The following is a 26,280-nucleotide window of genomic DNA, read 5'->3' on the forward strand; positions in this document are numbered from 1 at the left end:
AGCTACTCGGGAGGCTGAGGCAGGAGAACTGCTTGATCCTGGGAGGTGGAGGTTGCGGTGACCCGAGATTGGGCCACTGCACTCCAGTCTAGCGACAGAGGGAGACAACATCTCAAAATAAAAATAAATAAATAAATAAATAAAATATTAAACTTTTATTGTGGTAAAAAAACAGAACGTTAAATTTACCATCTGGGCTATGTTTAAGCATATAGTTTGGGGCCAGGCACGGTGGCTCATGGCTGTAATCCCAGAACTTTGGGAGGCTGAGAGCAGAGGATCACTTTAGCCAAGGAATTTGAGACAAGCTTGGGCAACATGATAAAACCAGGTCTCTACCAAAAAAATACAAAAGAATTAGCCAGGCATGGGAGCGTGCACCTGTAGCCCCAGCTACTCAGGAGGTTGAGGTCAGAGAATCATTTGAGCCTGAGAGGCGGAGGTTACAGTGAGCAGAGATCGTGCCACTACATTCCCTTCTGGCCAACAGAGCCAGACCTTGTCTCCAGAAAAAGAAAAGAAAAGAATAAAAACCACTACCATATACCATATAGTTTGGTAGTGTTAGGTATATTCACTTTATTGTATAACAGATCTCTAGAACTTTTTATCTTGCAGAACTGAAACTTTTTTCTCATTAAACACTAATTCAACCTTTCCTCTCCCCCAGCCCTTGGCAACCACTTTTCACTTTCTGTTCCTATGATTTTGACTATTTTAGATATCTCACATAAGTCGAATTATACAGTATTTTTCCTCTTGTGACTGGCTTATTTCGCTTACCTTAATGTCCTCAAGGTTCATCCAGGTTGTAGCTTGTGACAAGATTTCCTTCCTTTTTAAGGCTGAATAATATTCCATTGTATGTATATACCACATTTTGTTTATCCATTCATCTGTTGATGAACATTTGGATTTCTTTCACCTCTTGGCAATTGTAAATAATGGTGCAACGAATATAAGTGTGCAAATGTCTCTTCAAGATGTTGCTTTGAACTCTTTTGGTTATATACACAGAAGTGGGATTGCTGGATCATATTGTAATACTATTTTTAATTTTTTGAGGAACCTTCATACTGTTCTCCATAATAGCTGCACCATTTTATTTATTTATTTATTGGTTTTTTTTTTTCTTGAGACAGAGGTTTGCTCTGTCGCCCAGGCTGGAGTGCAGTGGTGGGATCTCGGCTTACCACAACTTCTGCCTCCCAGGTTCAAGTGATTCTCCTGCCTCAGCCTCCCGAGTAGCTGGGATTACAGGCCCACACCACCACATCTGGCTAATTTTTGTATTTTAGTAGAGACGGGTTTTCACCATGTTGGTCAGATTAGTCTCGAATTCCTGACCTCGTGATCTGCCTGCCTCGGCCTCCCAAAGTGCTGGGATTACAGGCATGAGACACAGCGCCTGGTCCAGCTGCACCATTTTAAATTCCTACCAGCAGTGTATAAGGATTCCAATTTCTTCATATCCTCACCAACTTTGTTTTTTGTTCTTTGATAGCTGCCATCCTAATAGGTGGGAGGTGATATCTTATTGTGGTTTCAATTTGCATTTCTCTTATAATTAGTTATTTTGAGCATCTTTTTATATCTTGTTGGCTATTTGTATGTCTTCTTTGGAAAATTGTCTATTCAAGTTATTTTGTCCATTATTAAATTGGGTTATTTATTTTTGTTATTGTTGTAGAGTTGTGGAAATTCCTTATGTATTCTGGATATTAACCCCTTATCAGATATATATATATATATATTCTCTTTGAGACAAAGATCGTGCAGTGGCATGATACGATCACAGCCCACTCCAACCTCCACCTCTCAGGCTCAAGCAATCCTTCCACCCTCAGTCACCCAAGTAGTTGGGACAACAGACACATGCCACCACACTAGGCTAATTTTTGTATTTTTTGTAGAGACAGGTTTTGCCGTGTCTCAAATTCCTGAACTCAAGAGATCCACCTGCCTAGGCCTCCCAAAGTGCTGGGATTACAGGTGTGAGCCACCATTCCCAGCCCAGATATATGATGTGCAAATATTTTCTTCCATTCCATAGGCTGTGTTTTCACTCTGTTTCCTTTGATATACAGGAGTTTTAAAGTTTGATGTAGTCCCATTTATCTAGTGTTGCTTTCGTTGCCTGTATTTTTGGTGTTATATCCAAGAAATCATTGCAAAATCCAATGTTCTGATGCTATGCTTTCTTTTTTCTTTCCTTTTTATTTATTTTTTGAGACAGGGTTTCTTTGTCACCCAGGCTGGAGTGCTGTGGCACAAACGCAACTCACTACAACCTCTGCCTCCCAGGTTCAAGTGATTCTCCTACCTCAGCTTCCTGAGTAGCTAGGATTACAGGCGTGAGCCACCAAACCAGTTAATTGTTTTGTACTTTTAGTAGAGATGGGGTTTCACCTTGCTGGTCAGGCTGGTTTCAAACTCCTGGCCTGAAGTGCTCACCTCAGCTTCTCAAAGTGCTAGAATTACAGGTATGAGCCACCATGCCTGGCCTGAAGTTGTATTTTCTTCTAGGAGTTTTAGATCTTACGGTTAGGCCTTTAATCCACTTTGAGGTGTTTTTTTTTTTTTAAGTCTCACTCTGTCATCCAGGCTGGAGTGCAGTAGTGCAATCTCAGCTCAGTGCAACCTCCATCTCTCAGGTTCAAGTGATTCTTCTGCCTCAGCCTCCCAAGTAGCTGGGATTACAGATGCCTGCCACCATGCCTGGCTAATTTTTGCATTTTTAATACAGACAGGGTTTTACCATGTTGGCCAGGCTGGTCTCAAACTCCTGACCTCAGGTGATGCACCCACCTCAGCCTCCCAAAGTACTGGGATTACAGGCATGACCCACAGTGCCTGGCCATTTTGAGTTAATTTTTGTATGTGGTATAAGGTAAGGTTCCAACTTCATCTTTTGTATGTGGATATTCAGTTTTTCCAACACCATTGTTGAAGAGACTATCCTTTTCCCAGTGTATAGTCTTGGCACTCTTGATTAAGATCATTTGGCCATATACACAATGGCTTATTTCTGGGCTCTCTATTCTGTACTATTGGTCTATCTATGTGTGTATGCCAGTACCACACCATCTTATTTTTTGAGACAAGGTCTCGCTCTGTCACCCAGGCTGGAATGCAGTGGTGCAATCATGGCTCACTGAAGCCTTGACCTCCCAGGCATAAGTAATCCTCCCACTTCAGCTTGATAAGTAGCTGGGACTACAGGTGTGTGCCACTACACCCAGCTAGTTTTTTTTTTTTTTTTTTTGAGATGGAGTTTTGCTCTTGTTACCTAGGCTGGAGCGCAATGGCACGATCTCGGCTCACTGCAACCTCCACCTCCCAGGTTAAAGCAATTCTCCTGCCTCAGCCTCCCGAGTAGCTGGGATTACAGGTTTCTGCCATCATGCCTGGCTAATTTTTTTTTTTTGTATTTTAGTAGAGACGGGGCTTCACCAGATAGCCAGGCTGGTCTTGAACTCCTGACCTCAAGTGATCTGCCTGCCTCGGCCTCCCAAAGTGTTGGAAGTATGTTTTGAAATCAGGAAGTGGGAGGCCTCCAACTTGTGCTTCTTTTTCAAGATTATTTGTTATTTGGGGTCAATAATACACTTTCTTTTTTTGAGTCAGTCTTACTCTATGGCCCAGGCTGCAGTGCAGCGGCACGATCATGGCTCACTGCTGCCTCGATCTTCTGGGCTCAAGAGATCCTCCTGTCTCAGCCTCCTGAGTAGCTGGGACTACAAGCCCACGCCACCCCAGCTGGCTAATTTTTAAAATTTTTTGTAGAGATGGGGCCTCACTATATTGTCCAGCCTGGTCTTGAACTCCTAGGCTCAAGCAATCCTTTCGCCTCAGCCTCCCAAAGTGTTGGGATTACAGGTGTGAGCCACTGTGCTGGCCTTATATATACAATCTGATGCTAATCTTTTGTTACACATATGGCAGATATCTTTTCCAACTCTTTTGCTTGCCTTTAAATATTATTTATGGAGTTGGGGGTGGTTTGTCATAATGTTTAACTATTGGTTTAGTAAAATGTATCACTCTTTTTCTTTGTGGTCTATGTTTTTCATATTGTTAAGAAGCCTTGTTTTTTCTAAGATTATAAAGATATACTCAGATATTTTCTTCCCAAGTTTTAGCTTTGCATGTTTAAGCCATTTGAATTTGTATTTTTGTGTTGAGTGTGAGGAATGTTACATATGAAAACTGGCCCAACACCATTAATTATTAAAGTCCATCTTTTCCCCACTAGTATTTAATGCCTCCTTTAATACACATCATGTTCTCACAAATGCCATGGTCTATTTCTGAAATCTGTTTGGTTCCACAGTTCTCTTTACCAATCACTATACCTGTATCACCCTATCTAATAACCATAGTGTTGAATTATTCTTTAATATCTGATAGGGTGTATCATCTACTTTTTTACAAAGCTAATAAATGTTAGTGATTATTATTATTACTATTTGTACACATTTAGACTTCCTTATGATTTTAAAATCACCTTGTCATTTGAAAAATCTCATTAGTGTATTGATTATAATTTCATTAAATTTATAGACTGCTATGGAAAGAATTGATATATTTAAAATTCTGAGGGTGGGCACCGTGGCTCACGCCTATAATCCCAGCACTTTGGGAGACTGAGGCGGGTGGATCACAAGGTCAGGAGTTCGAGACCAGCCTGGCCAAAATGCTGAAACCTCACTTATACTAAAAATACAAAAATTAACTGGTGTGGTGGCTGGCACCTGTAATCCCAGCTACTCAGGAGGGTGAGGCAGAACTGCTTGAACCCGGGAGGCAGAGGTTGCAGTGAGCCGAGATTGCGCCAATGCACTCCAGCCTGAGTGAGAGCAAGACACTGTCTTGGGAAAAAAAAAAAAAAGTGCTAAGTCTTCTGATCGATGAATATGGTATATATTTATCCATTTCTTCAAATTTCCATTTATATCACTCAACAAAACATTAGCATTTTCTCTACAAAAGTCTTGAACATTTTATAGTATTACCTACTCTTTAGGTATTTATAGTTTTTGTTCCTATTGCAAATATCTTTATATTCTATTCCTTTTCTAATTGGTTAATTAGAATGTTGCTTTTGTATTCAGTAATTTTGCTATACTTTATTAGTTCCAGTAGTTTTCCATTTGATTCTGTTGAGTTTCCGCATATCCTTGGCAACCTTTGCCTGTTGTCTGTTGCCATTGCCAAACTTTCATTTTTGCCAATCTACTAGTAGAAATGTCATTGCATCATGGTTTTGCTTTTCCTTTATTATTAGTGAAGCTGAATCTATTTTCATATTTATTGATTCTTCTAGTTTCCTCTTCCATGAATGAATTGTTCATCTTTAATCCATTTAAAAAACTTTTTTTTTGTAGAGATGGGACTTCACCATGTTGCCTAGGCTCGTCTTGAATTCCTGGGTTCAAGCAATTCAACAGCCTTGGCCTCCCAAAGTGCTGGGGTTATAGGCATGAGCCACCATGACAGCCAATATTTTTCTTTATGGTTTATAGTGTGTCTTTAAAAAAATATTTCTGGCTGGATCTGGTGGCTCACACTTGTAACCCCAGCGCTTTGGGAGGACGAGGCAGGTGGATTACTTCGGGCCAGGAGTTCAAGACCTGCCTGACCAACACGGTGAAACTCTGTCTCTACTAAAAATACAAAAATTAGCCAGGCATGGTGGCACATGCCTATAATTCCAGCTACTCAGGAGCCTGAGGCAGAAGAATTGCTTGAACCTGGGAGGTGGAGGTTGCAGTAAGCCAAGATTGCGCCACTGCACTCCAGCCTGGGCAACAGAGCTAGACTTCGTTTCAAAAAAAAAAGAAAAGAAAAACAGCTCAGCAACACCTCTGCTGGCAGACTGTGACTAGAAAAACAAACAAACAAAAAACAAAAAAAAAGAAAAGGAAAAAGAGAAATTGGCAAAGAATATCAGCACAGTTTTCAGAAGAGAAAACACAAATGGCTAGGCTGAGCACAGTGGCTCACACCTGTAATCTCAGCACTTTGGGAGGTGAGGTAAAAGGATTGCTTGAGCCCAGGAGTTCAAGACCAACATGGGCAACCTAGTAAACCATTTCTATTAAAAAAAAAAAATGAAAATAGATCCAGGCAGTGGCTCATGCCTGTAATCCCAGCACTTTGGGAAGCCGAGGCAGGCAGATCACCAGAAGTCAGGAGCTTGAGGTCAACCTAGCTAACATGGTGAAACACTGTCTCTACTAAAAATACAAAAATTAGCCGGGTGTGGTGGTACACACCTGTAGTCCCAGCTACTGTTATGTGCACTGTACTTGGCACATAACAGTATGGGGTTTTCCTTCTGTCTATCACTTGAAGGGCTGTTGTTTAAATGTGGGTAGAACCTCAGTATGTTCTGCTCCAGAAACTAGTAGGAGAAACTCAGAGAAGGCTGAGGCAGGAGAATCTCTCGAACCTGGGAGGTGGAGGCTGCAGTGAACCAAGATAATGCCACTGCCCTCCAGCCTGGGCAAGGAGGAAGACTCTGTCTCAATAAATAAATAAATAAAATACAAATGGATCTTAAACATATAAGAAGTTTCTAATCTCTCTCACAAGAGAAATACAGATGAAGACAACAGACATCACTGGCAAAGCTTGATGACACAGTAAGTTAGCAAATGTGTGAACAGGCATCCTCATACATTGCCTGTGAAACATTAAACATACGCAACTTCTATCACCAAATTGGCAACATCTATCAAAATTACAACTGAGCATAGCCTTCAACATAGACATTCTAGTTCTATTAAGCATATTCTGAGGGTGAAAAAAAAGAGAAATTCTAGTTCTAGAAATTTAATTCAACAACACGAGCAGTCCTAGCACACATGCAGAATGGAATACTGATATTGATATTAACTGCAGTGTTATTCATACTGTCAAAAATGGAAACAACTTAAATGTCTATTAAGAGAAATCTTAGTAAATAAATTATGGTCCATCTATACAATAGACACTGTAATGAACAGATTCTAAGATGGCCTCAGTTATCTCTGCCTCCTGGAACTCATGCTTATAATCCTCTCCCCTTAGGTGTGGGTCAGACATGTAACTTCTTCTAACACAGAATGTGGCAAAGATGACAGAATGTCACTTTCATTATTACATTACACAAGATCATGACATCTTTTTTTTTTTTTTTTTTTTTGAGACAATGTCTGGCTCTATCACCAAGGCTGAAGTACAGTGGTGTGATCCTGGCTGCCTCCCAGGTTCAAGCCAACCTCTCACCTCAGCCTCACAAACAGCTAATTTTTGTATTTTTTGTAGTGACATTGTTTTGCCATATTGCCCATGCTGGTCTCAAACTCATGAGTCCAAGGTTTCCATCTGCCTCAGTCTCCCAAAGTGCTGGGATTACAGGCGTGAGTCACTGCGCCTGGCCAAGATCATGACAGCTGCCTTGATAGCCAACTTCCTTCCTTGATGTCTTTGACGAAGCTAGCTGCCATGTTATGACTATCCCATGGAGAGGCTCAACTGGCAAGGAATTGAAGGTTGGTTTCCACCCAAAATCCAACAAGAAACTGAGGCCCTCTGTCCTACAACCCATAGAGAATTGAATTCTGCCAACAACCATGTGAGCACGGAAGCAGATCCTTTCTCAGTCAAACCTTGGGATGAGACAACTCTGGGTGGCACCTTGATTGCAGCCTTGTGAGAGATCCTGAAGCAGAGGGCCCAGATAAGCTGTGCTTAGACTCCTGACCTACAGAAACTGTGAGACAGTAAATGTGTTTTTTTCAGCCACTATGTTTGTTACACAGCAATAGATAACTAATACAGATAATATGCAGCTTTTAAAAGAATGATGCAGTTCTATATGTACTGATAATAAACTCCAAAATATACTAAGCATGCACACACACACACACACACACACACACACACAAAAGTGAGGTCAGCAGGTGCGGTGGCTCACACCTGTAATCCCAGCACTTTGGGAGGCCTAGGCAGGCAGATTGCTTGACCCCAGGAGCTCAAGACCAGCCCGGGCAACATGGTGAAATCCCATCTCTACAAAAAAGAACAAAAATTGTCAGTCCTGGTGGTGCCTCCTGTAATCCCAGCTACTTGAGAGGCTGAGGTGGAGGTTGCAGTGAATCAAGATTGCGCCACTGTACTCCAGCCTGGGCAACAAAGCAGGACCCTGTCAAAAAATAAAGAATTAAAAAATGTAAGGTCAAAAGTGTGTATGATGTTTTCATTTATGTACATATAAATACTTGTCTATGCATAGGATATCTCTGGCATCTCTGGAATGATACATAATAAAAATTGGTAACAACAGTCGCCTTTTGGTAGAGCAACTGGGTGGCTGGGGACCTCATGAAATTTGCCCCATCTACATGGAAGTATAACTCAGAAAATCTGAAACCCTTTTTTCCCATTTGACTTAAAATCAAATTCCCACATAATTTGGGCACTGCCTACTTCTCCAACTTCAATTTATACCACTCATCTTTGCTCTTAGGACCCTTTAACAACTAGAGTATAAATTCCTTGTGGGTAGGAATATGACTTTCTCGTCCACTTTTTGATTTCCAGCACCAAGCACAACGTATAACTCGATAGGTATTCAAATATTTCTGTGAAGTCATAATGGACTTAATTTACAGTTTTAGTAGGGATTAAAAGATGTAATGTCTAGCACTGTACTTGGCACATAACAGTATGGGGTTTTCCTTCTGTGTATCACTTGAAGGGCTGTTGTTTAAATGTGGGTAGAACCTCAGTATGTTCTGCTCCAGAAACTAGTAGGAGAAACTCAGAGAAGGAAAAACATTAATTCATCATTAAAAAATGCCCCAACAAATAGCTGCACATATGGGATGTGCTGCTTTGAGAGGTGAACATTCCCATCCTGCTTTAATCAGCTATCTATTCTTTGTCAGAAAAACTCTAAAAAAAAAAAAAACGAAAAAAAAATCTGGCTGGGTGTGGTGGCTCACGCCTGTAATCCCAGTACTTTGAGAGGCTGAGGCAGGTGGATCACAAGGTCAGAAGTTTGAGACCAGCCTGGGCAACACAGTGAAACCCCATCTCTACTAAATACAAAAAATCAGCTGGGCATGGTGGCGTGCACCTGTAATCCCAGCTACTTGGGAGGCTGAGGCAGGAGAATCGCTTTAACCCGGGAGGCAGAGGTTGCAGTGAGCTGAGATCGCACCACTGCACTCCAGCCTGGGTGACAGAGCAAGACTCTGTCTTCAATAATAATAATAATAATAATAATACATCTGTGGAATGTTCTTCTGAAAGCCTTTCTAGGACTCTGAAATTCTTATAAAAGTCTCTTTTCAGAGCATTGTACAGAAGTATACTGAGTCTTGTCCCTTTCATAGTCACTTTATCAGTACAAATATGTTTGATGTTTTTTCTTTTTAAAGACAGTCTTGATCTGTCACCCAAGCTGAAGTGCAGTGGTGCAATCTCAGCTCACTGCAACCTCTGCCTTCTGGGTTCAAGCGATTCTCATGCCTCAGCCTCCCAAGTAGCTGGAATTACAGACACCCACTACCATACCTGGCTAATTTTTGTATTTTGAGCAGAGACAGTGTTTCACCATGTTGGCCAGGCTGGTCTCAAACTCCTGGCCTCAGGTGATCTACCTGCCTCAGCCTCCCAAAGTGCTAGGATTACAGGTGTTAGTCACCATGCCCAATATATATTGTTTTTGTTTCTGACTCAATTAGTACCTTTATTGACCTTTGTATAAAATGTAGATGCTGAATATGGGACTTCATTGTGAGAAATGAATGGCTACACTGCTTCAAGCTTTTAGGTTGCAGTGAGCCGAGATTGCACCATGGCACTCTAGCCTGGCAACAGGGTGAGACTCCATCACAAAAAAAAAAAGAAAAAAAAAAATCAAAACATCTTTTTCAAAGGTCATATTTTATTGGCATGTTTTTTCTCCCATTAACTGCAAACAGAAGCTGCATGGACTATAGGGGGCAATTCTGATACTGAGTGCCTCCTTCCAAAGTTTCCTGGTGGAAGTCATTAACAAGGAATACTATACCCGAGTTGGGCTAGAAAGACAGCACATCTTCCTGGCAGTTTCCGCCCAGATCTGGCTCTACGCCTCCATCTGGGGAAAGATACAGTGACCAAGAACACGAAGTCTCACCACCTATTTTTTTTTCTGAGACAGTTTCCCTCTGTCGCCCAGGCTGGAGTGCAGTGGCACTATCACAGCTCACTGCAACCTCCGCCTCCCAGGTTTAAGCAGTTCTCCTGCCTCAGCCTCCCGAGGAGCTGGGATTACAGGCATGCGTCACCATGCCTGGCTTATTTTTGCATTTTTAGTAGAGATGGGGTTTCACCATGTTGGCCAGGTTGGTCTTGAACTCCTGACCTCAGGTGATCCACCTGCCTTGGCCTCCCAAAGTGCTGGGATTACAGGCGTGACCCATCATGCCTGGCTCCGCCACCTATTCTTTAATCTTCTTAAATTTTGGCACATTGCATATACATTAGATAGTAGGTAAGAAATGAGTTATGTATCTTATTTGTTTACATTTTGATATTATCTTGTTCTTGACTTTGCTCAATTCCAGATTTCAAAATATCATGAAACAGCACTTTCATTTGTTTACTTTTGAGATGAGGTCTCACTCTGTTACCCAGGCTGGAGTGTATTGGCATGATCATGACTCACTGCAGCTTCAATTGCCTGGGCTCAAGTGATTCTCCCACTTCAGCCTCCTGAGTAGCTGAGACTACAGGCGCAGGTCACCACATCTGGCTAATTTTTATTTTTGTAGAGATAGGTCTCACTATGTTGCCCAGGCTGGTCTTGAACTCCTGGACTCCAGTGATCCTCCTGCCTCAGTGTCCCAAAGTGCTATGAGCCACCACACGCTGCCGGCACTTCATTTATTTAGTAACTGCTGAAATTTAAAAATTTGTTGTTGAAAACCACCCACATCTCTGTAAACTTTAAAAACATGATTACAAAGTAGAGTGCTTAGAAAAGAATCCTGGGCTCTAGGCAAGAAGTCTAGGTTCTAGTCTGTGTGGGCACCAACAAGGTGTTCTTCAGACTCTGGAGTCATTTCCCTCCTAGGAATATAAGATGTTGATTTTTTTTTTTTTTTTTGTATAGGGCCTTGCTTACTTCCCCAGGCTGGAATACAGTGGTGCGATCACAGCTCACTACAGCCTTGACTTCCAGGACTCAAGTGAATCTCCCACTTCAGCCTCTTGAATAGTGGGGACTATAGTGTGTGCCACCATACCTGGCTAATTTTTTGATATGTAGAAAAAGTGTCTCACTATGTTGCCTAGGCTGGTCTTGAACTCCTGGGCTCAAGTGATCCACCTGCCTCAGCCTCCCAAAGTGCTGGGATTGCAAGTGTGGGCCACTGTGCCCAGCTGAACTGTTTTAAGACTATAGTTGGACTTTGAAGTCAAATGAAAATGTCTATGAAGCCATGTGTATATATGAAAGAAATCAAAGCTATTTATTATGGACAGAGTCCAGGACCTCTGAGGCAATGCTGAAGAACCTCCAGTGCTCTACAGAACATTCTGGAAATTGCTACACTAGACGAGCTCGTCCCGTTCTGACATCACATCACTTTCACAATAACAACCAAAAAAGTATACATAAATTTGGACTTGTTGAAATGCATCCAAATTCATCTTCTACTTTTTTTTTCTTGGACAATAGCAAAGACGTGATGAACTACACTGGTCCTTTTTGTTAATGCTTGTACCAGTAAAATATTTAGGTTTTAATCATGGCCTGTTTGGTGTGCTTCTTTCATTCATTCAACTGTGCTAAAAACTGGGGCTATTAAGACAAGTGCTGTCTTCTGCTCTCAAACTCCTAGTCTCCTGGAGAAAAGAGGTAAAAAAGCATAATCCAGTATTACAACAGTTAATGGCAGCAGCAGAATCCTGGCACAGTGGGAGCAACTGAATTCTGGGGGAGGAGGGAAGGTAGAGCGATAGGAAAAGATACACATAAATAGCAGCGATATTGACCGAGCACTTAAAATGCATCAGGCAGTGTTCTAAATCTTTTATGTAATCATTTTAGAGATAAGAACATTCAGACAAAGGATGGTTAGATAACCTGCCAAAAGATTAAAAAAAAAAAGATGTAGGCAAGATTTACAACCAGACCGTACAACTTTAGGGCTCCTACTCTTAATCACTATGCCATTCTGCCTTTATATTCGTAGACGTGGTAGCAGTTAAGCTGAATCTTGAAGAGGTTCATATAATCAGATGACAGGGTAGAAAAGTCAGCAGAGAGAAGAGGAAGCAGCATGAATGAAAGGGAGCAGAGGTACAAAACAGCATGGCACAAGGGGAGTTTGAAGTTGTTAGGCCAGCTAGAACACAGGGTGGAAGAGAGACTGTGGGGAGGAAAATAGGTTGGAGGGGCCACGTTTCCCTCCCACTTTGGCAAGATCCCCATCTTTGTCTCTGCAATAACAGACCCAAAATAAGTCTTAGAAAATAGAGTAGATAGAAGAGATCGAATAGATGGATTCCATCTCAGAATGCCATTGACCTTGGACTCTCTCTGATCTTAGGGGATAAAGGGTAAATAAAATGTATAAATTCTGCCTGAGGGCTGAAAAATAAAATAGAAATAAAATGTGTGAAAGTTCCTACTGCTGGCTTGATAAATGTTGGCTGAATTTGAATGTGCGGCAGATATGCAAATTGAGATCCTGGATAAAAAGTTTGTATGAAGTATTCTTAAGGAAGGGAAAGGATAAGAAGAGACTGCAAAAACCACTTCAGTTCCTGAGCATGATGAAAGGTTTAAGTGGTAGTCTTATAAAAACTGCAGTGCTTGCTGTTAGAATATATGAGCTGCACAAGATGTCCTTAAATCAGTGTAAAGTAGCTGTGGTTTGTAGTCTCTGCTGCCTGGCCAAACCAGTACCTTAACTACTCCCCCTGGCTTTGTAAGCATTGTCATTGTATTCTTTCAAAGAAAAAAATCTGGAACAAAGTGTACAGAATGGGGACAGTATACTATCTGCCTGTGTGTAAGCCAAGAGGAAAATGTAGGAGTTGGCAATGATCCAAAAGTTTTTTTGTGCATATAAAATGGCATTTCATTTATATTTCCTTAGCACAGGACTCTAATTATGCTTTATATCCTTACAATGGTTAGCACACTAGGCTACAAATAATTATCTGGTTAATCAGACTCCCTGTTTGGCTTGAGCAAGCACAGCAGTCTGAATGATCTCAGACAATTTTAATAGGGAAAGGCGAGATTTTTTTTTCAGATGTGTTTCAGTGCTTACGGAGGGCCAGTGGCTTCTCACCATGGTGACAATAAGGTTGCTAGGCTGGGCAAGGCCAAATGTGGAAGAATGGTGCTCCAAACAGTTCTACTGAAATGAATGGCTGATGCCACTGGCAACTTTCTTCAAGTTCTGGTTAATTTCCCATGAAATAACTGCTTGGCACACATCCAAGCAGTTCCTTTATTCATTGTTTCTTTGTCTTGCCAATAGGAGGGTCAATCAATACTGAAACATACAGTTTGAACCAAGCATATGTGATGCCCAATGCACAATACACTGAGGTCAGTAACAAAGGGATGAAGGGGTACTTCAACTTCCAGGAGGTGAGAGGGAATACAAATTCACAGCAGACTTCCAGAGGCCCCAGGCCAAGCAGGTAGAAAGTTTCCATCCAATTAAAAAGAGGTTTTTCCTTTCTGAAGGAAAAAGGAGAGAAAATTCTGATTTTACGTGAGTCATCCTGGTTTAGCAAACATTTTCCTAGCTAAAGCTTTCCCATCTGCACTATCTTGTTGTCAATTATTATAGCCAAGGCCAGAGTCAAGAGCACATTAAATTTTACATTTAGGGCCAAGTATGGAGGCTCATGCCTGTAATCCTAGCACTTTGGGAGGCCGAGGCAGGTGGATCACCTGAGGTCAGAAGTTCCAGACCAATGTGGCCAACATGGATAAACCCCATCTCTACTAAAAATACAAAAACTAGCCGAGCAGGGTGGCAACAGGCCTGTACTTCCAGCTACTCTGAGGCAGGAGAATCGCTTTAACCTGGGAGGCGGAGGTTGCAGTGAGCCAAGATGGCACCACTGCACTCCAGCCTGGGCAACAGAGTGAAACTCTGTCTCTAAATAAATAAATAAATAAAAATAAAAAATAAGTTTCACATTTAGGAAAAATGATAATGACATACCTTATATTATCTCAACAATCTGAATTTATCCACTTATCTACTATGCTGTTACTTAGCTCAAGCTGCTCAGAGAGAATTAGTCGTGAATTTGAAAGAGGTAAAGGGGTTGGATGCTGTGACATTGGAATAAGAACATGAGAAACAATATAGAATTGAAGATCTTAAAAAATTATTTTTTGAGACGGAGTCTTGCTCTGTTGCCTAGGCTGGAGTGCAGTGGTGTGATTTCAGCTCACTGCAACCTCTGCCTCCCAGGTTCAAGCAATTCTTCTGCCTCAGCCTCCCGAGTAGCTGCGATTACAGGCACTCGTCACCATTCCCAGCTAATTTTTGTATTTTTTGTAGAGATTAAGTTTCACCATGTTGATTGACCAGGCTGGTCTCGAACTCCTGACCTCAACTGATCTGCCTGCCTCAGCCTCCCAAAGTGCTGGGATTACAGGCATGTGCCACTGCACCTGGCCTAGCATTTTAAAAATATTTTTTATTTTGGTAAAATATATATAACATAAAATTTGCTATTTATTTAACCATTTTTAAGTCTACAGTTGAATGGTATTATCGATAATGTATTATCAATAATGTACGCTCATCGCCACTATCCACCTTCAAAATATTTTCATGACTCTAAACAGAAACTCTGGAACCATTAACAATAACTCCCCATCCTCCTGTTCCCTCAACCTCTAATCTACTTTCTTCCTCTACAAATTTGTCTGTTCTAGAATTTCATATCAGTGGAATAATACAAGATTTGTTCTATTATGTCTGGTTTCTTTCACTTAGCATGTTTTCAAGATTCATTCATGTACCATGTATTGGAACTTCATTCCTTTCTTTGGCTGAATAACCGATTATATGTATATATCGCATTTTATCATGTATTTGTTGATGGACATTTGGGTTGTTTCCATCTTTTAGCTGCTGAGAATAATGCCGTGATGAATATTGATGTACAAGTACCTATTGAGTCCCTGTTTTCCATTCTTTTGGGTACATACCTAGGAGTGGAATTGCTGGGTCATATGGTTGTAACTACATTTTAACATAGTTAATTACATAAGTTTTTATGGACACAATCAGATATGAACCATAAGCAAGCTTTAAAAAATTACAGTTAACATTACATACAGTTTAGAAGAGAAAAAATTTCCACCTATGATTCTGTAATAAAATTTGTACATAGCCAAGCGCAGTGGCTCACGCCTGTCATCCCAGCACTTTGGGAGGTGTGGTGGGTGGATCACCTGAGGTTGGGAGTTTGAAACCAGCCTGACCAACATAGAGAAACCTGTCTCTACTAAAAATACAAAATTAACTGGGAGTGGTAGTGGCGCACCTGTAATCCCACTACTCGAGAGGCTGAGGCTGGAGAATTGCTTGAACCCAGGAGGCAGAAGTTGCAGTGAGTGGAGATCGCAAAATTGCACCCCAGCCTGGGTGACAAGAGTGAAACTCCATCTCCAAAAAAAAAAATAAAATCAGTCGGGTGCGGCTGGCATGCCTGTAATCCCAGCTACTCTGGAGGCTGAGGCTGGAGAATCGCTTTAACCCAGAAGGCAAAGGTTGCAGTGAGTGGAGATTGCCACTGCACTCCAGCCTGGGCAACAAGTGCGAAACTATGTCTCAAAAAAAAATGTATATGGTATCCTTTAGTTTTTCCATATGCATCTGTATTTACATGGTTTTATTCATAAAGGCATATTTTACGTTCAGTTTTTTAGTTTTCAAGTTTTCATATAAGATTTTAATTTAGGTTGTCCTCAAATACTCCCCTAAACTAAAGATACAAACTACGTTGTCTCACCTGAATCATGGGATTGAGTGATTTCTCCCTCTATTTACCAATTGTTTTGTAATATTTTTATGTTACTGCTATAACTTAAAAATAAAATTTGAAAGGCTTATCTGACCATTTAGGAGTAAACTTTTCACAACAGTAAATATAATTTAATTTTTTTTCATTACCTGAATAATGTCTTCAGTGAAGAAATACTATATATGGTGAATAGTAACATGAGTAAGATTTTAATGGGAAGTTCTGTTAAAAGAACAGAAAAAAAAAGATAATTTAGCAGATGAGAGAAAGATTTATGATGCTTAAAGCAATATAAGCACACTGACACAGCTATATAGTGCTAATAATGCTTTTTAAGCTTAATTTTGCATTTTTGTGACATCTAGAGATACTGAGAATGAGGAGCAAATGGGAGGTTTCATTTCAGAGAATGAATGATCTCTCTCAAGAGATTTTAAGGTTGTTTAAATCAGATGTATTGATCTCTAGGCCTAGATGAAAAGAGCATGGTAGTCAAATATATCTCTCTCAAAAGAAGCTGTTTACCTGGTGCAGTGAAGAGCAGAGGAAAGAGGGAATAATGTCCTGTTGTGGTCAGAATCAGAAAAACTGAAGCATCTCCTGCTTTTCCCACAGACAAAAGGCTAAAAATAAAAATTGTTATAATAATTTCTTAAAACAACTGATACTACATTTGCAAATAGCTTAAATAAACTGCATCTCTTGTTACTTTAGAACTGGCTTAGGCATAGAAGAACATGCTTTCTGAACAGTGTTTGAGAGATTTTTTTTTAAAACAAAACAAAACAAAAAAGAACATGCTGATTTTTGCCACAAGTTCAATTTAGTTGAGAATATTAATTTTTTAGTAGGAAACTTTAAGCAATCAATAGCATGTGGCAAACTAAATCAGGGGATATCTATAAAAGAATCTTCCTTCTGGCTGGACACAGGGGCTCACACCTGTAATCCCAGCACTTTGGGACACCAAGGCAGGCGGATCACCTGAGGTCAGAAGTTCGAGATCGGCCTGGCCAACATGGCGAAATCCCATCTCTGCTAAAAATACAAAAATTAGCTGGGGATGGTGGCAGGCCCTGTAATCTCAAGCTACTCAGGAGGCTGAGGCAGGGAGAATCACTTGAACCCAGGAGGCAGAGGTTGCAGTGAGCCGAGATCGCACCTTTGCACTCCAGCCTGTGCAAAAGAGCAAGACTCTGCCTCAAAAAAAAAAAAAAAAAAGAATCTTGCTTTCCTGAGTAATCGCCTTCTCCAAAGGCAGAAATGTGGGATTGGGAGCTGCCTAGTGGTGGCAGTCAGGGAAAGAGGACTGGGCATTTCATTTCCAACCCTATAGCTCATCTCTTGGACAATGCCCTTCACCTGCTGATGTTGGTGTGAATTCAGACTACAGACATTAAAAGTTTTTCTTTTATTTTTTAATTTGGAAATTCCAATCTGCTAAATAAATCCAGACAAGCCATATACAGGCCTGACAAATTTGCTTATGAACTTTCAGAGCTTAAATGATTTCTCAAGATTTAAGGAAAATATCAAGAAAAAAGGCTATTATTACCATTTATCTATCTATTGGGTTTCAATTATGCCTAAAATGGACACTACTACATTTAAAATGCTTTTTTTTAGCATGGCATAGTGGAAAGATCATAGATTCAACATCATAAGATTCAGGTCCTAACTCTGCTTCTTGTGAGCTTTTATGTCATTGGACAAGTCACAAACACTCTGAGTCCTAGATTCTTCAGATGTTAAGAAAGGAAATAGGCTTGTTTTGGTGGCTCACACCTGTAATCCCAGGGCTTTGGGAGGCTAAGGTAAAAAGACTCCTTGAGCCCAGTGGTTTGAGACCAACCTAGGCAACATGGTAAGACTCTGTCTATACCAATAATAAATAAAACAATAAAAAGGGAATAATACCCATTTATCTTATCTTTTTTTTTTTTTTTGAGACAGGGTCTCGCTCTATTGCCCAGGCTGGAGTACAGTGGCACCAACTTCGCTCACTGCAACCTTCGCCTCCTAGGTTCAAACGATCTTCATGCCTCAGCCTCCCAAGCAGCTGGGATTATAGGCATGCACCACCATGCCTGGCTAATTTTTGTATTTTTAGTAGAGATGGGGTTTTGCCATGTTGGCCAGGCTGGTCTCAAACTCCTGGCCTTAAGTGATCCACCGCTTCAGCCTCTCAAAGTACTGGGACTATAGATGTGAGGACCATGCCTGGCCAATTATCTTAAAGATTACTGTGAGGATCAAAAGAAAGAATGCAAAACAAAAACAGTTCTGGAAAATCTGAAAGGTAGTACTATTGCCAAGTATTATTCCAGAATAGACTAAATCCTTACTTTGACTAACAACACTTAACAAAGAACCATGGGATCTTATTTTCACAGACAGGATGACACTAAAGCCGAGGCTTTTTCTATAACATACTGCCCCTCGGTGATAAGATCTAAAAGCCTGGTTTCATGGTACTTAATCACTACAGTGCTTCTTTCCAAAAACGAAGAAACAGAAACAGATGCATTTTTGCATACCTTCAGGGGTCCAAGAATCCCAAGTTAAGCATCCCTGTTCTGTCCTAGTGGAAATCTGTTCCTATACATCTTTGTTTTTGCCTATCCTGGTGAATATGACAAGAAGGGACACAGCAAACAGAAAATCGGATCATTGTGAAATATGCCGAAATGCTCACTGGCTGAGCTATCTGCTTACCTCATTGGGAGAATTGCTAGAAGTATGGCTTTTTCATGGACATGCCACCCAAACATAAAGGAGCTCAAGGCACAAAGAATTAAACATCGGAGAAAGCCTCTGGGCCCTTGGGGTTTAAACCAAAGACAGAAAATAGAGGGCTAGAAACAATAGGCAAAGATAAACTTCAGTATCATTTGAAATAGACTTTACAGAAACAGAGTTCAGGTGAAGGCAATTTGCATCATCTCTGAAAGACAGCAGATCTTAGACAATTCTTCATGAAACTGGAATCATTCATCACTTTGTGCACAGTCTACCAAAAGTTAACATAAAAGCAACAACTCAGAAAAAGTTGGCATTTGATGTATATATTTAACTCATTAAAATTAATTCTACTGGCTGGCATGGTGGCTCATGCCTATAATCCCAGCACTTTGGGGGCCAAGGTGGGGAGATCACTTGAGGTTAAGAGTTCAAGAACAGCCTGACCAATATAGTGAAACTCTATCTCTACTAAAAATAAAAATAAATAAATAAAAAAATTAGCTGGGCATGATGGTGCACGCCTATAGTCCTAGCTACTCAGGAGGCTGAGGCAAGAGAATCGCTTGAACCCAGGAGGCGGAGGTTAGAGTGAACTGAAATTGCGCCACTGCACTCCAGCCTAGGTGACAGAGTGAGACTCTGTCTCAAAAAAAATTGGCTGGGGGTGGTGGCTCACACCTGTAATCCCAGCACTTTGGGAGGCTGAGGTGGGTGGATCACAAGGTCTGGAGTTCAAGACCAGCCTGGTCAAGATGGTGAAATCCCGTCTCTACTAAAAACTGCAAAAAGGCCGGGCGCAGTGGCTCACACCTGTAATCCCAGCACTTTGAGAGGCCGAGGCAGGCAGATTACCTGAGGTCAGGAGTTCAAGACCAGCCTGACCAACATGGAGAAATCCCATCTCAACTAAAAATACAAAAAAAAAAAAAAAAAAAATTAGCCAGGTGTGGTGGCGTATGCCTGTAGTCCCAGCTACTCAGGAGGCTGAGGCAGGAGAATCACTTGAACCCAGGTGGCAGAGGTTGCAGTGAGCCGAGATTACACTACTGCACTCCAGCCAGGTGACAGAGCGAGACTCCATCTCAAAAAAAAAAAAATTAATTCTACTATCAAAATTAATAATTAAGTTCTGGGATATACAGCCTAACAACTTATTACAACTTCATAATTAGTTTATTAATAGTTCACTTATTGATGAACCTATTAGGTCAAACTACAGAAGTTCATAGATACTTCTGAGCCAACGAATTAGCTTTACCATATTAATAAATATCTAGCTTTGTGGTATGGAAGGCCACAGAAACTATAGGTAACTCATAAGGCTGAAATTTTAGGAAAAAAGTTTTACCTCAATTAAAACCTGTGAACAAACAGGCCAGCAGAGCTTAATTATCTACATACCTATACTGTCATGTAATTAATTGGGGTCAGGTGGTTGTTAGTAGGTTTGAATCATTCAAAAACCAAAATTAAAAATGAGTGTAATTATAGATAGGATTGAGTTGTTTATATTGAATTCTACTACAATTATACCATGAAATTGAGGTTACTCCAATCACTAATGAAATTTTAGAAACAAAAGTTTCTAAAGTACTTAGAATGAGACCTCTAAGAGCATCTTACTCGATTCATCTTAGGCTCAAAAAGCCAATTTTGACTCTCTCAACTCGTTATCACCATCAAGACAAAACATCCACGCTGTCCAGATACATTAGGAATTTTGATCATTTAGCTAAGGAGGAGAAAAACAAAACCAAATCTGGATATCCCTGTCACAAACATTTCCTCCTTTCTTTGGAGTATGGTCCATGCCTCTTCCTCCCTGGGCTTGTCTTTTCTCCTTCCCCCAGGGTAAAAAGGTGGTCTAACAGCCACTGGCAAGAATCTCTCTCACAAAGGCTTTACTGGTAATCCTTCCTTATGGTGTTCAAAGTTACTCTAAGAATTGCTAGGAAATACTTCAATCTGCAGAAGGATTACAGGCATGGAATTTATCCTACAGTTGGAAGAGCTTGAAAGTTGAAATTTAATCAGCCAGACAAAAGAAAAACAGAAAACTCAAGAAATGAGTACCATCTGTTGAGTTCTTACCAATATGGCAATCAGTGTGCATATAAGCGTTGCCAAGGGAGTCACAGAGGGAAGGACTGTATGTTGGAACTGCTGAACCAAACCACTTGTCATTGAGGCCTTGGGAATCTTGTTGGGATCAAGAAATTTCAATTTCAAACCTATTAGAGTAAACAGATATTTTGTGTTATTTTTATCACTGAGATACCACATATTAACAATCAATTCCTTGAGAAAAAAAAAGTAAGCTACTAAATTGTATTGCTACTTAGAGGCTAAGACTTCATGAATTTAATCCTATACTATTCTACTCAAAATGCCTCTGGTCTTAAATTATAATGTATCAAGCAGCTCTTTGCATTGGAACAGGGAGTTTGTGCAGCTTATAGGAAACTTGCCAGCAGGTGGCACAAATGGTAACCTGGTCTCATCTCTGAAAGCAAGCTTCTAGAACAGTCTGCCCATGTCATGAAGGAACTTGGAATCCTTCATCTCCTAAGGAGAAACTGTATTCCTAAATACAGCATCCAGCGTCTTCCATGATCTTGTAGCTCCTTCCCACCTGTCCAGCCTCATCTCTACTTTGTTAAATGCAGCTGGGCCACAATGAAATAACTGTGGGTCCTCAGTATACTACTGTCAACACCTGTGTCCCTCTGCTCAGGCAACTCCCTTTGCCAAGTTAACTTCTAATTCAATCACCTGAGAAAGCTCCTACTTGCTCTGTCACCCAGGCTGGAGTGCAGTGGCGCAATCTCGGCTCACTGCAGCCTCTGACTCCTGAGTTCCAGTGATTCTCCTGCCTCAGCCTCTTGAGTAGCTGGGATTACAGGTGTCCACCACCACACCAGTTAATTTTTGTATTTTTAGTATAAATGGGGTTTCACCATTTTGGCCAGGCTGGTCTCGAACTCCTGACCTCAGGTTATCCACCCACCTTGGCCTCCCAAAGTGCTAGGATTATAGGCGTGAGCCACCGCACCCAGTCGAGTGAGCTCACTCTTACAGTGTTCACCACAAGGCATTATACTTGTTTATGTGCTCATTCCCTCTATTATACTGTGTTCCTTGAGGGCAGGAATGATGATGAGTTCATTCTATCCCTAATACATAGAAGTTCAATAAATACTTACTAAGCCAATTCAGAGAATGACAATACAAGCCCCAACAAGCTCCGGATAACAGGACAGTCAGGGACAGTCTGAGCATCTCTAGGGCCCTGTTGAATGCCAGTGAAAATAAGTGCAATGTAGGAAAGATGTAGATTACCAAAATATTTTCTATTTACTCACCTCTTTCCCTTTCCCCTTTGGCCTGCTGATTCTCTTATAGCTAATAACTATCTCCCTGAAACACAGCTGTCTAACTCTGACACTGACTTTCCATGTAAAGCATCTTCAAAGAGACAAACATACAAGTGAGGGTACAGTACGGCTTCCTGATTCAGACAAGGTAACTGGCCCTTGTACCTCACACTATGCTGACTCTTTAAAGCTTTTTTTGAAATATAAATGTTCTCTTCGATTTCCCCATAAAAAAAAAAAAGAAACATAAATGTTAGGAATCACTCTGTAAGAATGCCATGTACATCAAGGCTAGATTCACAGTGAGTGACACAGTGTAAAAGTCATCACATACATAGTGTATGATTTCCTTCAAGTACTTATCAAAAACAGTAACAGCAGCCACCATCCATGGAGCATCTATCATGTGCCAAGGGCTCTGCACTTACTACTGTTAGCCCCCTGAGGTAGAGCGATGGAGTAACCTGCCCAAAGCCACACAACGAATAGGTGGTAGAACTGAACTCAGGTTTGTCTGGCTCCAAAGTCCCTGATACTGATAACTTAGTACTTTTTTACTCGTTTCAGTTCCTCACAACACACTGTATAGGAACAGGTAAAGTACTTATGCTTTTTGTACAGTGAGGAAAGTAAGATGAAAGGACTTGCCAATGCCACACACTGCCATAGCAATTTATGCTGGTAGGCCTCCAAACCAAGTCATCAGACTCTAGATCTGGAGTCTCAAGGGCCAAATCTATGCCCTGTGCCTGTGATTTTGCACAGAACTGAAACTATGAATGGTTTCTACTTTTAAAAGGTTTTAAGCAAGCTCACGCCTGTAATCCCAGCACTTGGGAGGTCGAGGTGGGTGGATCACCTGAAGTCAGGAGTTCAAGACCAGCCTGGCCAACATGGTGAGATTCAGTCCCTACTAAAAGTACAAAATACTAGCTGGGTGTGGGTGGTGTGTGCCTGTAATCCCAGCTTCTAAAAGGCTGCTCAGAGGCTGATGCAGGAGAATTGCTTGAACTCAGGAGGCAGAGGTGGCAGGGAGCCAAGATTGCACCACTGCACTCCATCCTGGGTGATAAGAGCAAGACTACATCGCAAAAAAGAAGAAAAAAGGCACACACAAATATAGACACAGACACACACACATACTGTGTGTGGCCTGCAGAGCTTAAATATTTATTATCCGGCAGTTACAGAAAAAGTTTGCTGACCACTACCATTGATCATGCCGTTTTGCCACCAAGCTAGGTTGTATTCACAAATGAGAGACTGTGAGTTATCCAAAGTGAGTTATTTTTAGTGGAGCCATCTCAAAGCATAACTTATTTTCCATTACAACCCAAATTTTAAAAAGCATAGTCTAGGTTTTTCATTTCTTCTCATCTCATGTTAAAATGCAGGGTTATTTTCTTTATTGGTTTAATATCCAGAGTCACAACTTACATATTCTTCTTTCTTCTTTCTTATATATTTAGGTTTAAAAGTGGGGTGGGCCGGGTATGGTGGCTTGTGCTGGTAATCCCAGCACTTTGGGAAGCCAAGGTGGGAGGATCATGAGACCAAAAGTTTGATACCACTCCGGGCAACAGCGTGAGACCTTCAACTCTAAAAAACAAAAATTTAAAACCCAGCCAGGTGTGGTGGTATGCACCTGTGGACCCAGCAACTCAGGAGGCTGAGACAAGAGGATAGATATTTCGAGCCCAGGAACTTAAGGCTGCAGTGTGGCTATGATCTCAACACCATTGCACACCAGCCTGGGTGACACAGTGAGACCCTGTCTCTCTAAAAATAAGTAGGGGTTTGAAGAGGAATGGTGAGAAGGGGAAAAAATGTACGGTTAACTGCTGCTGCCAAATAACGTTTTTAATTAAGGGAAAAAATTACCTTTATAGAGTGTCTAAATATTTTACTTTTTCCCCAGGAAAGGATCAATAACCTTATTATCACAAGGAGATTTCACAAGGAGATTTTATAAGGAAAACAGTCTGTTTACTGCACTAACGCCTCAGTCCCAAGAATTGCCCCAGCTGTTCATCCTGAAAGCTGAAATGCAGGACTGGAGAACAAACAATTCAGCCACATTTAAAACACAAAAGTTTTCCTGTTTCTCCATGTGACCATTCTTTCAATATTCAGACTGGGTAAACAATGCTTGCTACCATACCGATGACAGACAGCACTTTGTCCAAAGCATTGTACAAAGCCCAGAAGTTTGGAGCCCAATATGCATGGCAGAGGCCCCTCTTGAAAGGAAAGAGTCGGGAAAACACTTGAGGCAGCTGATTCTGTTGAAAAGAGAAATGAAACTGATTAAACAGTCATCAATCCTTTCCAAATTGAAAAAGAGAACTAGGGAACTCTCTACGGTATAGTGTGTAGAAAGTTACGGGGTCTGGGTTCCAGTCTCTATTCCTTCAAGTAAATGATTGTACGATCCTGAGCGGTTCACAGAATCTTTTTCTGGTCTCACTTTGTCCACTGCCAGTGGGACAATATACATTAAAATACTTTGAATACAAGTCCATACTATAAGTATAATAATGGAAGAATGTATAAGCTACAAGGCAGAACACAGACTGCAGCTTATCCATGTCCACTAGGGTAAAGGGGAGAGCTGGGAAGACTACAAAAGATGTGATGCATTTTGGTTTTAATAAGAATTAAAATTAATTATTGATTTCAGGGCCGGGAAGAAGGGGAACAAAGAAGATATCTGAACATTTGTTAAATTTTATGCACTTTAGAATGTTTACTGTCCATGTAAGATTGCAAAATTATTGATTTTTTTACAAAATGCATTTTATCAAGTAGGTAAACTTACAAATACAAAACACAAATCATGAAGATCAATTCTGTGTGTGTCTGTGTAACATATAAACATATAAATGTATATACATATTTTAATGTGCACAAAAATGTCTGAAAGAATACTACCCTACCCGGCAGGGCACAGTGGCTCCAGCACTTTGGGAGGCAGAGGTGGGTGGATCAGCTGATGTCAGGAGTTCGAGACCAGCCTGACCAACAGGGTGAAACCCTGTCTCTACTAAAAATACAAAAATTAGCCAGGCATGGTGGCACGCACCTATAATCCCAGCTACTCAGGAGGCTGAGGCAGGAGAAACGCTTGAACCCAGGAGGTGGAGGTTGCAGTGAGCTGACACTGCACCACTGCACTCCAGCCTGGGCGACAGAGTAAGACTCCATCTCAAAAAAAAAAAAAAAAGGAATACTACCCTATCTTTGGGGAGTCACATTGGGTGGGAAGAATAAGAAAAAGCAGCTTTTACTTATTTTATATATTCCTGGCTTTATTATGTTTTCTAAACACCAACAAACAACATGTATTAAAAAAACAAACAAACAAAAGACTTACCAAGGCTAGGAAAGGACCCAGTGAAAGAGCAGAAATTAGGAAAACAACCAGTCCCAGGGAAATAACACGGACAAAGCTGAAACTGTTCCATCGAATAGACCCATCTACAGAAAAGGAACATTAGCATTAACCATAAACTATATCATGTGCTACAACTAGAAGTATCCCACAATAGTACACCAATCTATTCATGATGTGTCAAGTGCAAAGTGAGAATGGGTAAAGGGCTTATAGGATCAGTAGGTGAGAGATACCTGCTGTGCTTCATAAAATCTTATCAAGCAAGACACCAACTCAACATAGTAAGGAAAAAATCGAAAATGTTTTTGCTATCATCACCAAAACTTGCCTGGTCTATTTGCAGTGAAACAGTAGGATCGCAGCAGATATACACCATAAGCTGGTGCTACATAGAGGTAGATGTGCTTGAAATGTAGGAGAACAGCAAAGAGAAATGCTCCTTCCATATGCCTTTTCTAGAAGATTTAAAAGGGAAATATCACTTTAAAATTCAGGGTAAATGAAATGCAATAATGTGGTATCCTGGATTGAATCCTGGAACAGAAAAAGGGCATTAGTGGAAAAGTGGGTGAAATTCAAATGCACCAATGTTGCTTTCTTAGTCTGGATTAATGTATCATGGTTATGTAAGGTGATAATGGGGGAAAATGGGTGAGGAGTACATAGGAACTCTCTGTGCTATTTCTACAACTTTTCTGGAAAGCTAAAATTATTCTA

General features: G+C 40.8%; 1 protein-coding gene across 7 annotated transcripts in view; it reads right to left on the reverse strand.

The window, feature by feature from the left end:
• Positions 1-131: 131 nt before the first annotated feature.
• The window catches only part of ALG8 (ALG8 alpha-1,3-glucosyltransferase), a 47,251-nt gene continuing 21,102 nt past the window's right edge, over positions 132-26,280 (reverse strand). For 2 of the 7 annotated variants that reach the window (XM_064365330.1, XM_064365333.1), the window contains 8 exons: positions 25,892-26,018; positions 25,543-25,646; positions 24,331-24,451; positions 20,887-21,026; positions 18,769-18,908; positions 16,579-16,676; positions 16,203-16,275; positions 11,486-13,741 (listed from right to left, as the gene is read on the reverse strand). In XM_064365330.1, the coding sequence (XP_064221400.1) occupies positions 13,510-13,741; positions 16,203-16,275; positions 16,579-16,676; positions 18,769-18,908; positions 20,887-21,026; positions 24,331-24,451; positions 25,543-25,646; positions 25,892-26,018 (1,035 nt within the window). In that variant the 3' untranslated portion in view covers positions 11,486-13,509. Of the gene's footprint in view, positions 897-10,355; positions 10,938-11,485; positions 13,742-16,202; positions 16,276-16,578; positions 16,677-18,768; positions 18,909-20,886; positions 21,027-24,330; positions 24,452-25,542; positions 25,647-25,891; positions 26,019-26,280 lie in introns of those variants that run through there. The other 5 variants (XM_064365332.1, XM_064365331.1, XM_064365334.1 and 2 more) reach the window with 5 other exon arrangements.

This window comes from Aotus nancymaae, unplaced genomic scaffold (assembly GCF_030222135.1).
Source record: "Aotus nancymaae isolate 86718 unplaced genomic scaffold, 86718_ANA_hifiasm-v0.15.2.pri h1tg000059l, whole genome shotgun sequence".
NCBI classification, from domain to species: domain Eukaryota; kingdom Metazoa; phylum Chordata; class Mammalia; order Primates; family Aotidae; genus Aotus; species Aotus nancymaae.